A 17895-nucleotide genomic window follows, 5' to 3' on the forward strand; every position below is an offset into this window, starting at 1 on the left:
CACTCTTTGAGAAAGTTAGTTGTATGCCTCTCGTCCCAATTCCGGTGTATTGTATCCCAAATGCGAAATATATGTCCCAATAACATGAATATTAGCACATACGACAGAATATAGCCCAGAAGTATCTTTATAAAATTTGGGGTTTTTAAAATCTGCTCAGATATATATACTACACCTAACATATATAAATTTCATCAGATTTGATACTAAAGTTCACCAATATGTACACCATAAAATTATATTTAGCACAATATTACAGATACTAAGAATATATTTCCAAAATTTCCTCAATATCGTCTCAGATTCTAATATTCATGTCATATGTATATTAGTCCGATCCGAAGTTGATTGTACACTAAATTTTATGTAGGAAGCCTTTTTGTCACATACGACCGAACTTCGTCCAGAAATAGATATATAGAGTTTTGTGAAAATCGATAGCCTACATATTTCATATTTAGTCCTCCAAAGCTGTTATATGTACTCCATAACAATGATAGTTGGTACAAGATATTATATACCGTAAAGAAATGTCTGCGTAAATTTTTTTCGAGATCTGTTCAGATTTGGACATAGTAAATGATTCAACAATATTTGTCCAATAAGTTTGAATTTTTGAGGCAATTAGCTTGCATCGAGTTCCAAACGGAAAATGTCTGCTAAATTTAGGCCAATTCGGCTGAGGTATAGCTTTATCTTTATAGAGTTGCGTCTATACTGTTCATAATTCCGTCCACTAGTTCCTAAACGTATGAGTAATTTCACAAATTTAACATCACTCATACGCATACAAACTACCAGAGTCCACGGAACTAGATAAGGAACTAATTCGTTGGATCGAACTTGGTTGGCATAACTCTGCATATATATTTCCACCGATTTTTTTATTTTATTTTAGACTTCTTAATATCACAATAATATAGCGAGGATATTTGGTACTAGAGGTCTCATACAGCATTAAAATACCTCCATTAAATCGATTAAAAATAAGGCTTAGTAGCGTGGAAAGGACTTTTAAAATACTTACATCTGCTGGCACCATTTTGACTTTAAATGTGTACCCATATTGACAGATTCTTTTAGAGGGACATTTTATCAGCGGTTAATTCAAATAACTTTCAATTTTATTGAGAAATAAAGCTGATATTTAATTTTTTTTGGTTGTTAGGAGGTAAATATTAGACCTATATTATTTAAATACTTGGGAATTCGAAAAGCTACAAATTTGAATAATTTAAACTTAAAATATTCAATCAGAAGATTCCATGTATAAGAATGTGGATCGATTTTTATAGAAAGAAACGTTATCTTAAATGTATGAACAAATCGGGCTTATAACCTCGAAATACTGAATATTTGGAATTGTGGTGTAAATTTTGGCATAATCGCTTGTCCTCAAAATCCCTTAAATTTGGGGACTGCATGTACTGAATAGTTTTTCCGGCAGCCTTCTACTGTTTGTGAACCCAAGACTCAGATTTTAGTCGACAAATGGGGTATAGTGTGATATAGGGTCCTTATGAGACCCTGGATAAATATTGACAACTTTTTAGATATGTTCTACCTACCAAGACTTGACAATATACAAGTAGTAAATAAAGCTGTAAGTTCGGCCGGACAGAACTTTGAATACCCTATACCATTTGGAACGAGTTTGGCAATTAAAAAAAAATAATAATAATAAATAAATAAATAAATGAATGAGTAAAATCCGTTAAAAATTATTTTAAAATCTTAAAAAACCGAATGTAGCCGTTATATTAGGTTTCATACGACGTAATGGACCTGCATATGCAACTTTTGTTATAAGCCATTAGAATATTCAAATGCCAAACTTGAAAAAAGTCGGTATATAATGTACATAAAATCGTCAAAATAACAAATATCGGGAGGTACCGGGCGCTATACCAAAACTTAGACCTATATGGACAATTTTCTGTGTTATTCTGTAATATCCATTCCGAACTTGATATACCAAATTTAAAACATTTCCGGTAAATAATGTCGCTTAAATCACCATAATACCGAAAATAGGGATGTACAATTTTATGGGGGCTATATCAAAACGTGGACCTACATGGCCCATTTGCTTTTCCTAAAGTCCTGCAGACACAATAAACATTTGATTAAAATTTTATCAACCTACTTGATTTCGTTCGGAAGCTAGAGTTATTTGCAAGATGGACAGGCGGAAGGACATCGACATAGAATTTTATGCTGAGAATATGTTTACTTTGTGGGGTCTAAATGTATATTTTGAGGTGCTACAAACGGAATGACAAATTTAATAAACCCTCCATAATATGGTGGAAGGTATAAAAATTGAAAATGCAAGGTCTTCAAAGCACATAAAATCGATAGCTACAATTATATGTGGGCTATTCTATAACGAGGACCTTCATAGGCAAAGTTCTGCCATAGGGAGTAAAACCAATTAAAAACTTCAAATATCGAATTTTAAGCTATTCCGAAGATGGGCCTAAGGATTAGGCTAAAATCATAAAAACACTGAAAATGGGGAGGGGCTATATGAAAGCTTCGACCTATACAGCTCATCTTCGAAATTGAACTGCCTTTAGACGAAATACAACTCTATGCAAAATAGTAGCCCTATATCACATACCATTTGGACTCTAGCGTGGATCTAAAATTTATGTTTCGATGAATTAAAAAAATAATAATAAATAAATAAATAAAATAAAAAAAATATATAATATATACTCCAGACTATGTATGGTGCAGGATGTAAAAAATATGAAAATTGGATTTTATATTTTAATTGTCCCTTTTCAAAATTACAAATTTGAATTTGTGAGCTTTAAAATACAATATTTTTTTTTGTGTTCATTACCCCATTTGATATCATCGCCCTTGTAAAGAACTCAATATTTTCCAATTAGCATAAAATTCAACCTCAATACATTGAACTATATCACTTTTTTACATAACATACATATATGTACAATTTATAAAATAAAAATTCATAGGCAGCTTCATAACTCTCTCCAACAAAAAACAAACCTCTATAAAATATCTTATTCATTGAAAACCATTTTCCTTCACTTTTTCACAAGAAAATACAATTAAAATGGTCATTGATGAATTTGCACATTGCAAACAAATTGAAATGGTCTCAAATCAAGTTTGAAGAGACTTCAAAAATGTTACTTAAACTATAAAACTTTTGGGAGGGAAACAGGCAGAGGAAAAATCTTAAAAAAGAACTTTTCCAATAAACTAAAAGAATGAAAGGAAGGAAACTTAACAACAGAGAGAAAAAAAGAAGAAAGTTTTCGTTGCTCTGCGTTTTCGCTTCTTTGATATAATAATGGATACCACCATTACCAACACCCAGAGAAAATCATGTTTTCTTTTATGTTTTTTGGTTCGGTTCTGGTAATTTTATGAATACACAATGTTAATCTTTGAAATCTTTTCTTTTTTTCATCTTCTTCTTCTTCTTGGCCTTTTTCATGACGTCAACTTGTGCGCAACAAAAAAAAAAGGTTCAGTCCTGTATGCCCGCAACGTTTGCCCGATATAGGCAATCAAACTGCAGCGCTGGAACGTATGCCGAAGGGTCGCTATGAGTATTTGAAACGCTTACTGCCATATTTGCTAAATCAATCAGAGGATTGTTTGTATTTAAATATTTACGTTCCCATACAAGGTAAGTGCTGATGTCGTTGTTGTTGTTTTATTTCTATATTTTCGTTGACTTTCTTTACCACACAGACGCTAAGCGACAGACAAGCAGTTGGGAAAGCCACAAGCAAACCAGAAAAAAGTCTAGCGACTTAAGTGACAATCCATTAAGAATTTAAATAAATTCCTTTAACACTTTTTTCGTATTTTCCAAAACAAAAAAAAAAAACGAAAGACAAAATGTGCCATGGAAACTTTTCAATTTTCCACATGGACCCCAAGCTACTTAGGTAAGGAGGGCGCATCAAATGTGTATATCTTTGTTGAGGGGAAGGTCGACGGTGGTATTAAAATGTACGATTGTTAACCTTTTTGTTGTCAAACTTGAAGTGTTTAATATTTTCAACAACAAAGGGGGAGCGCGGCGAAACGTCTTCGGGTGAGGGGGCCAACACTCTGTGTGTTATCCCAATACGCCCGAAGGTGACAAAAACAAAAGATAAATGTTTTGTTTTCTTATTGGGAATATGTGTGGGCTGCTAGCAGTATACCAGCCACCTTAAGAGGGAATAATGGCAGGACCATCATGGTAAAGTTTTTGTTGAAGCATTTTTTTTTTGTTTTTGTCGCCTAATGACTTTGGATGTTGTTTATTCGCTCTTCTTTCCTTTCCTTTTTGTCGTCAAACGAAATGGATTGCTTGTGGTAAGAAAATAAGTGAATGGTGGATTTTGAAAAGTTCACGGAAAAGGCAGCAGAAAAAGACGTTTTGGGATTAGCATTATTTCAGGCATGTGAAATACCGGATGATTGAGGTCGGATGAATATAGGAATATAAGAATATAAAAATCGTGTTTTAAACAAATATTAACTTTTTTCGTGAATAAAGTGCCAACTGGAAATTTAGTTAAATTCGACCGTGTCGACTCTTTAATCTCATTTTCCTAAAAATCGGACGTCCATGTCCTCCCGTTATATGGACGATATGCCAATACCATCATATAAAGGTGGTTAAGGATATAACTCTATGTTTAACATTTCTGCATTTTAGAACTCTTAGACGAGACTTGATCCTATTAATGACATACCACATAACTACTATGATGAGAAATTTTCGCAGAAAATTGTTACAGATACCGGAAACAGCTCTTTCAGATGAAAACAGTTTCTGCAATATTTAAAAAGCCCGAAAATTTCCAATACCAAACTTTTAAGATAAGAGAGATGGATAAAAGTTGTACAAAAGGTCCCATCGTTACAGAACTAATAGGTCTCATCGGCCGCAAAGATTGTCCCCTAAAGACAGAAAAGGTTAGGTTTCTTGGGGAACTCCGTGTCTAAGATCATATTTTTGTAGGAGGAACTTAACCTTCTTGGATGTTGGGAATTGAAAATAAAAACATTAATTTTATAATATTCCTTTCAGGATAAAATTGTCTTATTCAATTTCTGACAAGAAATCGTGAACCATTAAAGAAGGACTTTCGATTTTTAATTTCAGATTTTCAAGACCTCTCAAGAACATCTACATTCAATAAAACCGATTAAAAAATTCGAAATCCTCTTTATAAAATAGTGGATTTTTTCAAGGACCTCCGTTCTAAGAATCACATATTTTTTGATATTTTTTCAAGGATCCTGATCAATAAATCGTGCATTTTTTAAGAAAATTTAAAAAAATGTCCTTTCGTCCGTTTTTAGTACCTTTTGTATAAAGGAATTTTAGGAAGTCCTTGAAATTGTTTTGGCCATTATATTCTACAAGGAAGTCATTATTATACCCTACAACACTATGTGTTGGGGGCATTACATGTATGATTGGACCAAAAAGTTTGTAACACCTCGAAATATTGATCCTAAATCCACGATCTTGTTATACATCTTCCTTTCTCGGCGAGCTGAGTCGATTTAGCACTGCGCCCGTCTATCCATGCTAAATTGTAATCACGCCACAGCTGATTTTGAAGTCGCTCTACAGGTCACAATTATAGACCAATCGACACGGAATTTCGCACGAATACAGGGCAAAAGCCGCCGGTCAAAAATTAAAGGTAATACGTTTGCATGACTTCAAAAAAGAAATTGACTAAAACTGGTTGCACCTATTGCATCATTCGATCCATTACTGTCTTGAAATGTATCACATGGCCGGACCCCCACAACTATAACCTTTGCCTAACCTAATGGATTTATGACGGTTGGACCTTAAACAGGCCTTTTTTCCGAAATAGGAAAACACGTAGTCATTTTGTAACCGTGTTTTGTACCGAGGAGATCAATAGCAGGATCGTATGCAGATTGCTGCGATCTGGCAAGTTCATCTAATTAAAAAAGACTGCGGGCTGGCAGAGTTTTACTGAGGTTGATATGTTTTTCTAACTTCAACAAAAACACTTAAACCTAAACTACAACTTCTTTTTAAGCCATCTCTGAAGAGATAGATTCATTAGTAGAACTTATTTTTCCAAGTCTTTCCTATATGAAGATTTCGTATCAAAGGGCTGAGAAAGGAGCACTGTGGATAGCTATAACTGGTGAGAAGGATACTGGCATGACTATTTGATCTGCTTTCCAAATTTCAATGTCCTTTTTTTCGGCATGGGTATATATAAAGGCTACATGCTATTTGCGACCATACCATTTTAAATCTTCATCGGACCTTTTCTGATTTCCGTAAAATTGCTCTCTCTTTTGTTTGAGCACTAGATCACTATGAAATTGCTCCAACGTCTGTAATTTTTAATGTCCTATTTTTTAATGGGGTGAGATTATCCTACTCGAAGTCTGGTATATTGCGGAATTATGGCCTTAAAGCTCTCTTTCATTTTAAAACAATCCCCAAATTGCTAATTTTATTATTTTTAAGGTCTTGGCTACATATTTTTTTGTCGAAGTATCATATTTCGATATCCTAATAGGAATAAATATCCACCTTCAGTTAAAATATTTTCAATGCCAATGATCAATTATTGGTATTTTTTATGTCCCAGTCACATTCCCGGTTTGTATCAATTTGATTCTTGATCAATTTAAGTGTAATATTTTCAAATCCCAAATCTTTAAATTCTTAAATACACACTCATATTAAAAAAGCGTTAAATGGAATTTTGTTTTCATTATTTTTTCCGAATTCAAAATTTTCGACAATTTAATAGTAATTACCCTAAATTCCATAAATCCCATTTTTATTTTCAAACTAATTTCCCTTAGTTTATGTCCACCATTAAATCATTAGTTGTTTTCCATTTTCACACATTTTATGGATCCATTAAAAAGTTGTGCGCCATATATTTGCTCTGGTCAATATGCCTACCTTTATCGGCAATCCCTCACACACACTAGCCATATGTTATTTTTATTCTGTCTCTCTCTCGGTAAAATCATAAATCACATTTCTAAAAATAAAAATTTGCTACAAACTTGGACAATAACATATTTTTTTGTTTTGTTCATAAGTTATGGAGCGAAAACTAGGCAAAACTACAATAATCAGCACAAAAATTTAATATTTTTTCTCACTCGCTCCCAAACAAAAAATAAATAAAAGTTTGCTCCAGTAGTTTCATTTTTCTCTCCATAATAATGGAGAAGTAAAACTTTAAGCCTGAAATTTATGCAAATATTTATTTGGCATTGCAGCGCCCTAATGTATGCTACAATTTCACTTCAATGCCTCAATATTTGGCCACAGTGCTTTTCAAATTGTCGAGATGGTTTTTTTTTGTGGAAGACTTAATTTTTATCAGTTTGCATATTTGAAATTTCCACTGCTTGTGGATCTCATAGGTTTTCGCTTATTTTTCGCAGAGGTTGTTGTTCGAGTATTGTCTGTGCCGTTTTTTGGTTTTTTCCTCCCGCTCTATCTTTGGTTTCGCTTTTGGGGAATGGGAAAAAGTTATAATTTAGTGCCATATATTAATATCTGCGTTGCTGTAACTGCCAAATTTGGTAGGAGCTCAAATAAAAAAACAATCCCAACCACCCCCATCGTCTTTGGGGTTGAAACAAAGTTTTTGAACTCTTTTTAAGGGCATTTTTCTCAGCTCGTATATAAAATATGCTGCGTTGGCACGCCGTGGAAGAATGTAAACAAATAAAGTTTGTTTTTTTCTTTCAGAGTTCTTTGAAAAAAAGCTATCGCAAGTTATGACAACATTTGCGTTAATTATGCCATATCACTTTTATCGAAAAGTTCAATACTTTCAATTTTTAGAACGGCGGCATGGTAAACATGTATTTGGTCTATAACGCGAAATCGAGGAGTCGGAAGGGAGGGTGGTTGTTTATTTGTTTGTGATATTTTTTATGACGGCGTAAAGTATTCCATGGGACAAAAGTATATGTGGCTTTTGAAATTGAGGAGGGTGGGTGGTAAAATATTCAATGCGAGAATATGCGAATTTGAAATATGATAATGAGTTTTGCAAAAATTTTGAAATGATTATCACGTACTATTGTCGCATTAATATTAACAAATGTGTGATGAATAGACAATTTCTAAGTTATAAAAAATGGTATTTTTATGACTCGAAAATATTAAATTTAGACGGGCCAATTTGCAGATATATTAAATAGAAACAAAATGTCAAGATTAGTTTCCAACTATACTCCAAGTGGCTTGAACTCAATTGTGATTATTTCTTAAATCTGCAAGTCAAATGACAGATGTAGCCTCCCATCTCTTCTCAAGTTTGGATCATGTATTTACGTGATTTAATTTTATTTCTCACGGAAAGAAATCACAAGATTAAAGCCTTAGGAAGAAATGTACATTAACACAGAGATCCGCTCTGACAAATATCGTCTGGCGGAGAAAAAATATATTTATGTTAATTAAAAAATTTACCCAAACTTCTAAAGCTTCTTGTTCGGTGGCAAAAAATAAAATGATGGAAATTTCTTGAAAAAAAAACAAAGAACATTTTTACAAAGGCCTCTGCATAAGAGACGAAAGAAATAAGGCGCACATAATCCACACTTCTGGGCTCTTTGGTCTGCTAAATTGTTCTTTGTGAGAATTACGTTTTTTTCCAGCAACTTTACCTGAACACCTGTTTGTGTTTTCTTGTGTAAATCATCATATTTTTTTGTGTAGGTGTATGTATGTATGTATGGTGGAGATTTTGTTATTTTAATATTTCATCACATTATTCCGCAAAGCTGAAATCTTATGAAAAATTTTTGTTGTTAATTAAAATATTAATGTACCTCCAAGGGAATTAACGAACGTGTCTGCACCTGGAATTAAAAAAAAAATAACGGAAAACGCCAACAACGCCCAGGGAGCAGAAATACAGCGGAATTGCTACTTCAACACATAATTAATCTGGTGAAGTGATATTAATAATAATTTATTCTTCAGATATATTTGTCTTTTTTTAATTATAAAATGTTCAAAGTTTTTGAAAACCACAATGGAAGGCACCGAAAGCAGTGATGGGTATAGAAGGAATTTTTAACTGGCATCAATATGGGGTTTTGGTAGTAGCTTCCACATATGAAGCACGCCATTCATGTTCAGACCCCAGAGCGTGCATTTTATTGTTAACTGGAAAAGGAATCCAAGGTAAACAGTAGTAATTTTCCTTCAGATACGTCAAGGCGAAGGTGAAATATTTAGAATCGGAGTTCGCCATTGCCTCCATATAGAGATACTTCAAATTGGGATAAACTGATGCTATTCCTATACTTTAGACTCTATTCTACCCGTTTGTAACCAAAATTGGTAGCTTTAATGGTCCTGGGTCCTTTAAAAATCTGCAACCGAAGCCTTGATGTTACTGTACAAAATCTTGAAAAAATTCCTTGAAGAGCAGATGTTTGTAGCACATCAATTAAATATTCAGGTTGAAAGCCGTTTGAGGATTCTGAAGCTCTTTAAAAATCCAAATTTGGGGCCTCTGAGGCTCTTTAAAAGTCCACGTTTGGGAGCTGTGAAGCTCCTTAAAAACTACGTTTGTTGCCCAGAATCTCCTTAAAAACCACGATTTAGGAACTCTGAATTTCCCTAAAAACCACGTTTGGGATTTCTGAGACTTCTTAAAAAATTTGGGGGCTCTGAGCTACTTAAAAATCCACGTTTGGGGACTCTGAATTTCCTTAAAAACCACGATTTAGGAACTCTGAGTTTCCTTAAAAACCACGTTTGGGATTTCTAAGACTTCTTAAAAATCCACGTTTGGGGACTCTGAATTTCCTTAAAAACCCACTTTGGAGGCTCTGAAGCTCTTTAAAAATCCACGTTTGGAGGCTCTGAAGCTCCTTACAAACCCTCGTCTGGGTTCTTTAGACTTTAACATAAAATCTTCTAAGAACCCATATTTGAGTCTCTGAAGATTCTTAAAAATATTATTTTAAGAAAAATCTAATTTTGGACACTGAAGGTTCCAAAAAAAATCTTCTAGAAACTCCGCTTTAAAGGCTTTGAAGGTATTTTAAAAATTGTCGAAACAACACACGTTAGACACAACACGGCCTGAAATCCTTTGAGGCCCCGACGTTTGATTCCTTGAAGATCCGTAAAAACTCTCTAAAAGAATCCACGTTTGGGGCCCTGAAGGTCCTTAAAAAATCTTTTAATACATCCAATATTCAAGCCTCAACATTTTTTGAAATCATCCAATTTTGGGCCCTGAAGATCCTTAAAAATTCATGTTTGATGACCTGAGTTTTAAAAATCTTATAAAATCCATGCTTGAGGCCCAGGATGTCCACAACTGGTCTTTACGGGTCTTACGATAATCCACTTTCGATGCCATGTCCTTAAACATTTTTTTTAAGAAATCCACGTTTCATGCCCTAAACTCCTTAAAAGTCTTTCAAAACATCCACGTATGTGGCTCCTTGATGGTCTTAATAATCTATTAAAAATCTTTAAATATCGATTATGACCTTGGTTGTCCTTTAAAAATGCGCTTTTATATCCCTAACATTCCTCCAAAAACCTCCATGACCCTGACCGTCCTTTAATAAATACACGTCTGGTGCTTTAAAAGTCCTTAATTTTTTTCGTAATCGTCCTTGGATTCAAATGGCAAACCAATTGAGTGGAAATCTTCAGAAATTAGGACTGCAATTTATTCAAGCCCCCGCGTAATTAAAAATAAAGAAACACAATCCCCAACTGCTGACCACATAACTAACTAAACGCCGCTCTACTTGTTTTATATTGAATAATATTATTCAAATATGTATCGGCGCTAAATTTTTTATTTAATATTATTAAACCATTTCCAATTCCCTCCAGATTTTGTTCCCTTAAAATCGGGGTATGAACTTCATTATTCCTTATTAAAAATTTTATGTAAATTCTGGAAATATTATAAATATTAATGAGGAATTAATTAAAAATCTAGATTTCCTCATTGTTTGGTATTTATTAATCAAATGTTTCGAAAAAGTAATTTCGGTTAATACTCCTCTATACTGTACCTTGTAACAAAAGATCCAACATCAATGGAAAATCTCAAATTTAATTTTTTTTCTTATTATACGGCTACATGTCACTGGAAATGAAAATGAAACCAAATAATGACAGCTCAAAACCAGATGTGATTATAACTTGAAACTTAATTATGAAAGAGAAGAAGGAGAAGAAGCAGAGGAGAATCATGTATAATTTTATCTATTCCATTACCGTCTTCATTGTTCCACGTTTTTGTTAAGCACCTGCATGGCAGACTTCAGTGTCATTGTTTCACTTCTAATGAGAAAAAAGATACTTGGATACTTAAGTTAAAACTCCAAGCAGTTAAGTTTAAACTTGAGATCAACGTCAAGATTTTTTCATTTTGTCATACCGTGAGGTATAAACCGCAAAATGTCATTAAACAGCTTCCATCCAGTCATTCATTCAGTCGTTCGTTCGTTCGTTCAAAATTCAAGCGACAAGCCATGCAAAACCACTAGGAATTGTCATTTGCATAAATGCTACAAAGCCACAAAATGTGTAGCAGAGAAGGCGGCGAATAGAAGAGAGGGTGTGAATGGAAACGAGGGGGCTACATTCCTTTCCCTTTCCTTTTGTTTTCCATTACTCATTTTTTGCGTACTGTAGTTGTTGTTGTTGTGTGGACTTAAGTGTATACATTACTTTATAAATAGGTTGATTACATTCGTCCTTTTCTCTGTTCATCAGAATTTTAAGAGTGCCACAGAGCAGAGTTGAGTCAGTCGCAACGAGTAGTGGGAGGGTATAATGGAAACTGTCAATGATTGACATAACTGTGACATTGTAAAACAAAAGATGTGGAGGAGGAAAGAAAAAAAAAAACTACCAAAAACCCAAAACAGGATGCAAAGATGATGGGGAAGTGGAAGGCGAAACAGTAAAATGTTGGTCAATTTTTAATTAATTCTTAGAGTTATTTGAAATTCAAATTCCTGTGAATGTCATTGATTTCCAATAGAGAATTCAGTGTCCACCACCATTGCCTTTTGTTGTAGCTGTGAGTGTGACTTTTGCAAAGGTTACTTCTGCCGGCGATGTTGATTGTCATTGATTTTATTTGGGTTATATAAACAAACTAGATGAATCGAAGGTTGCGAAGCCCATTAAAGGAATTTATTTTGTAATAAAAATTAAATTTTGAGAAATTGAAGAGAAGTTGTGATAAATAAATTGAGTAGAGTTCTAAAGGATGAAAATAAATAGTTTTAGAATTCAATTGTGAAACGATATAAAATGTAATAATACATTTGAATATTTGAGCCCTACCTCTAGGATATCGGAAAAAGGATTTATGTTCTATTAAATTAAGAACATCTTAATTAAAAATTGTTAAATTAGAATACACGCCTGAAACCCTGGAGGGAGACAAGATATCACTGATTTATATCACCGATATGAAAATCAGGAAATAAGAAGTCACATTTATAGCTTAGATGGTCCTTGAAAATATAATTTAAGGCGTTAATATTTGTGGCCCGAATTTTCCTTAATAAATCCATGATCAAGGTCTTTTTCGTCCTTAAATAAAATTTTTAAGAAACATCTTTTTTTCAATGTAATTTTTGAAGACGTCTTTTTTAATATCCACATTTGTATCCTTAAAATCTCTTGAAATTTTTTTCGAAAATATCCTCGTTTGTCACACTTACGGACCTTGAAGTTAATTCCTTAAAATACTCACACTTATAGTATTGAAGGTCCCTAAAACTGGTTCATTCATAAAATCCACATATGTTTCATGAGTTTGCTTAAAATATCCACGTTTGTGGTTTTAAAAATCAAAATTTGTCCAAGGAAGAATTTTCAATGCTGCTCTAAGAGTTCCGAAAAAAAAAAAATAAAAAAAGCAAAGTTTACAGTCCTAATATCTCAGAAAAAAATAGTTTAAAAACCTCACCATGTTGCCTTAAGAGTTCTTAAAAAAATGTCTACAAAAATTCAAGTCTATAGCCTTTAGGGTCCCGTAGACAATTTTTTTACGAAATTTATGTTTGTAATCTTAAGGATTCTGTAAAAGATTATTTTCAAGGAGAGGTTGTTTTTAAAAAAATGTAAATTGGTGCCAGGAAATATTGTTCAAAAATATAAGGGTCCCGAAAAAAAATTAAATCAAGGTTTTTAGCCCTAAGGTCTCAGGAAAGTTATTTTAAAAATTCATTTTTGTAGCCTCAAGGGTCCTTAAAAACAAATTGTCTAGAAAATCAAGTTAGTGGCTTTAAGAGTCCTTTGTCCCAGGAAAAATTGCTTAAATATCGAAGGTTGTTACCTTCCGGGTCCTTTGCAGTCTTAAGAACATTTTTTTAAAAATTCACGTGGATTTTATTTAATCACGTTTGGGAGATTGTTAGATCCTTTAAGAAAATTGTCTAAAAAATGCAGGTTTATAGCCTTAAGGCTTGTAGAAAATTTTTTTAAAAAATGTTGTTTGTCCCAGAAAAAATTGTTCAAAAAATCCAAGTCAAATGCTTTAAGGTTCCTGCAAAAAAAAAATAAAAATCACAGATTGCTGAATAAAAATCCCGGAAAAATTGTTTAAAAAATGCACGCCTTTAGCCTTAAGGCCTCTAGAAAATGTTGTTAAAATTTACAGATTTTATCCTTAAGGGTCCTTGAAAATTTTTTCTAAAAAATAACATTAGTAGCCTTAAAAGGCTGTCTAAAAAAAAACTAAATTAAAGGTCCCAGGAAAAATTGTTAAAGAATCCACTTTTTGCAGAAAATCCTTTAAAAGTTACATTTGTTGTCTTAAGAAATGCCTTCCCCACATTCCCTTCTTACATAACCAACAGATGAATTTCTTTAAAACCACTCCGCACATGTTGTCTACTTTCACCTTATTTTTCCCAATCAAAGATCTTTTTTTCTGCAATTTATGAAATAAAATTAATTTTGTTGTACTGTGTAATTGTTATAAGACATTTTTAGTATTATCCCCATATTATATTTCTAACTTATGGTACAAAATACTTCTTTTCATAATTTTTGTAATAAGTATTTAATGGAATTAAAAAACAAACGCACATACATACAAACGTACACTGACAATAACAATAATGACAAACTAATTAAGTGGAAAACTTAAAGATTGGAAATGAAGACCTCTTCTTCTTGTTCAAGTCCTCCAAGTTGTTTGCAATTCATGCCACCTACACACATACATACATTGAGTAGGACATAATCTCCAACTGCTGGCCAGTGGAGCGTAGCATAGCTAAACTCTATAGCATGACCAACAACAGCATCACATATCTCCTACAACATTTGTACGCTCGCCTGGATGGCAGCGAATAGTGCCAACTCATTATCTTGGAGACCATAACAAGCTATGGCCATAACAGGACGAGATATATAAAGCTAAAGTTATTATGGTTTAAGGAGCAGCATCAAAAGAAACAACACCAATAATGGCATCAGCAAAAAAAGCTGCAAATCATTTTTAAGGATCTGATACGGCTAGAAGATGTTGCTACCACCTATTACAAAGAACATGAACTAGAAGAGAAGAGATGGCGCAAGAAGGAACAAAAAGTAGATTCTTAGAAGCAGAGGACAAGAGAAGACAAAAATCACACAACCATAGATAAGAAGCAACATACGCACACACAAACACTCACGTAATGTTGGATAACACACTGAAAGGGGATAATACACAAAAAGTGCCGTTATGTACGGTTGCATAAGGTAGCAGGAGATGAGATAAACATGAATTCTGGCATGGATGGCATCATGTTGTAGGGCAAACGAAACGACACGATAAGACTCTTTGTTGCGGTTATTTTCTATGTTTATTAAAATGGTCATAAATTTTATTGTCAGTTTCAAGTGGATTAGAAATGCAACATTTCTTTTCTTGTCGGATTTTTCCCCATTGAAGAATTCCTAGAGGTATACAAATAATGTGGACTCTTTTGTATGTCTTTGGTATGCTGTAGACAGTCTTAAGGCCAGCAATAAAGGCAAACAAAAAATCTGCAAACAAATACATATCTAAAGGTATATATCGAAGTCAATGAACTTTGTAACAATTTCACATGTGGAGCTGGAATGTGTTAAATTATGAATGAAACCTTGGGATGGATGGTCAACGCATAGGAGAATATTTATGTGTCTGAACCAAAATCTGATAGAAAAATCAAACTCTTTATGGACTGCATTAAAATATTAAATAATGGATTTAAGTTGAATTAATACCCAGAATGAGCTTGTTATAATTCTAGCCACATTCAATAAAAAAATAAACTATAAAACTAGCATTGGCATTAAGAACCAAAAATGACGGCAACGAATTTGTAGCCTCTAGGAGCAATCAAAAGCTTCAAAGGCGGGATAGTTGCTGGTAAACCAATTTATCTTCGGACCTTACCTCCGTTGTAAGGAGTTTTAGAACTCCAGTCTTCTCAGTTTCCAAGTATATTCTCATATCTTAAGGGGGAATAAGCACTAATTGCACAAATCGACAATTCTCCGTCCTATGAGAACTTAACGGTCCTTTTAACAAAGAACTATTTTGAGGCACAAAACTAGAGGCATATTTACTTAACACAGACATTACACCTATAATAGTATTTCAACCACAATTTCCGAATAAATCAGCCGGTGTTTGTTATTTCGGAATCTTATTATGTAAAAGGTTTTCTGACAAAAATTTTCAAAACAAGTACTCAGTAAGAACGATATTTTGGGAAATAAGTCAAATACAGCTCAGAAACACATTTGCCAAATTTTATTGAGATCGGTTCAGATTTGGATATAGCTCCCATATAAATATCTTCGTCGATTTTCCTTTTATTGTGCACTAAAGTCTAATATTAGCTCAAATTGAATGGAATATGGCACTTATGACCAAATTGAGCTTAGAATTTGGTGAAAATCGGTTCAGATATAGATATAGCTCCCATATGGATTGTTCATCCGATTTTTTTAATTCATCTCTCACAACCGAAATATGCACTCCGCTACAACGATATTCGGCGAAATATATTAAATAAAACTCAAAAATACCCTCGAAAAATTGTATGGAAATCGGTTTGAATTGGATATAGCTCCCATATTAATCTTTATCCGATTTCGAGTTAAATGTGCACCAAATGGGCCCGAACTGAAAAGGCATAAATATCTCAACAAATGTAGTAGAAATCGATTAAGAGAAGGATGTTCCTCTCGTACTTTAGTTCCTTCGGATTTGTAATTATAATCATAGTTGGTATGTTTTAATTCTCACAAATTCCCCATAAAAACTTTGATTTGTTATGTGAAGTTCTACTTTCTTTACTGGTTATTAATATGAACGGAATATTTTCAGTCCATAATCTATTTGTTTTATTTTTTTTGTAGGGAGCAAAATTGTTCCTAAAACCTAAAAATAAAAACTCCATCTTCAAATAGATATTCAATTTCATTGCATTTCGTTTAGTTCAATACATCACCGATCTTTATTTCAGCAACTAATGCTCTTACAATATAATGTTGTTTTGTTTTCCCCCACATTCCACGTCATGTACAATTTGTTATTTGTCTCAGATATTTTCAAAATGTATTCCACTGAGCGCAAGGATGTACCTTGTTGTCCTGTTTACAAGTTTATTTATAAATAAATGTGCATCAAAATACATGGGCGGTGAGTATACCTTTCACAGGTACAGCCACAAACACACCCAGACACTCACATGCATTACGAGAATGCAATAATGCATTTGGTATGTATCCTGTCATGGTAAATGTCACTTTTGCAACTATTTGTTGTAATACTCTAGGACATGTTGTAATACTTGTATTTATAGATTTTTATGTGTGTGTGTTTTTGTCTCCTGTCTCCGCTGTACTCGTACACCAACAATGGATTTAAAATGCAATCACCCCTGGGGGCAAGTATCAATAAAGAATTACATTTATTTCTTGAAGTTGATGTAAATACTGAAAAAAAAAATGTTAAACAGTTTAGGAAAGAGGTTTATTCATAATTTCATTTTCGAAAATAATTTTTTAATATTTTACAATAGATTAATATTTTGAAAAGAAACTCTATAAGTCAATAAGAACATGGGTATCATAAAGACACTACCCAAGGATGAACATATTTTCAAGTTGATTTTAATATATCCCAGAGGAGTGGTCTAACGATAGCCACTTGTGGTTTTCTTAAAATAAATAAATCACACTATCACGAATTCCATCACGAATAACTTTTTTCTGAACAATTCTCACCAAAATGCTTTTGTACGCTTATAAACAATATAATGAACTGTCACTGGAATAATTTTAACAGCTGTCGGGCGAGTGGCTTAGAAATGACAGCAGTCTGAAGTTGGTTATTTAATACGTTCAAAATCTGCATCATCGAAATAAGGGCTTTAGACCGTATGTATCGTCGTACGAATTCTGTTTCAGGATATATGCATTCCATACAATCATTCCCATCAGTCGGTGGATGTTTTGGACAATTTTCGTAGGGGAATCCTATTTGATAAATAAAAGAATTAAAATAAAAAAATAATATATTAACTCTAATAAAACTCGAACTAATTCACCGATTTTCTTTTAACTTCGCACATCTCAATATTTCTGTCAAACAGACAAAATATGTAAGACTTTACCCTCACCTTTGGGTCAACATTAAGAACTGTAATTTGTCTTATTAAATATAGATTAGGATCCAATTTACTCTTAACTTTTCACCTCATCTCAATGTTTCGGCAATAATATCAGATCCATTGTGATATGGAAGATATCGATCTACCTTTTTTCGTATATCTTCTCTAAATGGCCAAGATTTTGAGAATACGTTATATACATACATAGAG

General features: G+C 33.2%; 1 protein-coding gene across 1 annotated transcript in view; it reads left to right on the plus strand.

Moving 5' to 3' along the window:
- LOC101895293 (neuroligin-4, Y-linked) overlaps positions 1-17895 on the plus strand; it is a 93714-nt gene that overhangs the window by 13174 nt on the left and 62645 nt on the right. The window contains exon 2 of the mRNA XM_011296964.3: positions 3507-3670. Within this exon, the coding sequence (XP_011295266.1) occupies positions 3507-3670 (164 nt within the window). The remainder of the gene's footprint in view (positions 1-3506; positions 3671-17895) is intronic.

This window comes from Musca domestica, unplaced genomic scaffold (genome assembly GCF_030504385.1).
Source record: "Musca domestica strain aabys unplaced genomic scaffold, Musca_domestica.polishedcontigs.V.1.1 12, whole genome shotgun sequence".
Lineage (NCBI taxonomy): Eukaryota > Metazoa > Arthropoda > Insecta > Diptera > Muscidae > Musca > Musca domestica.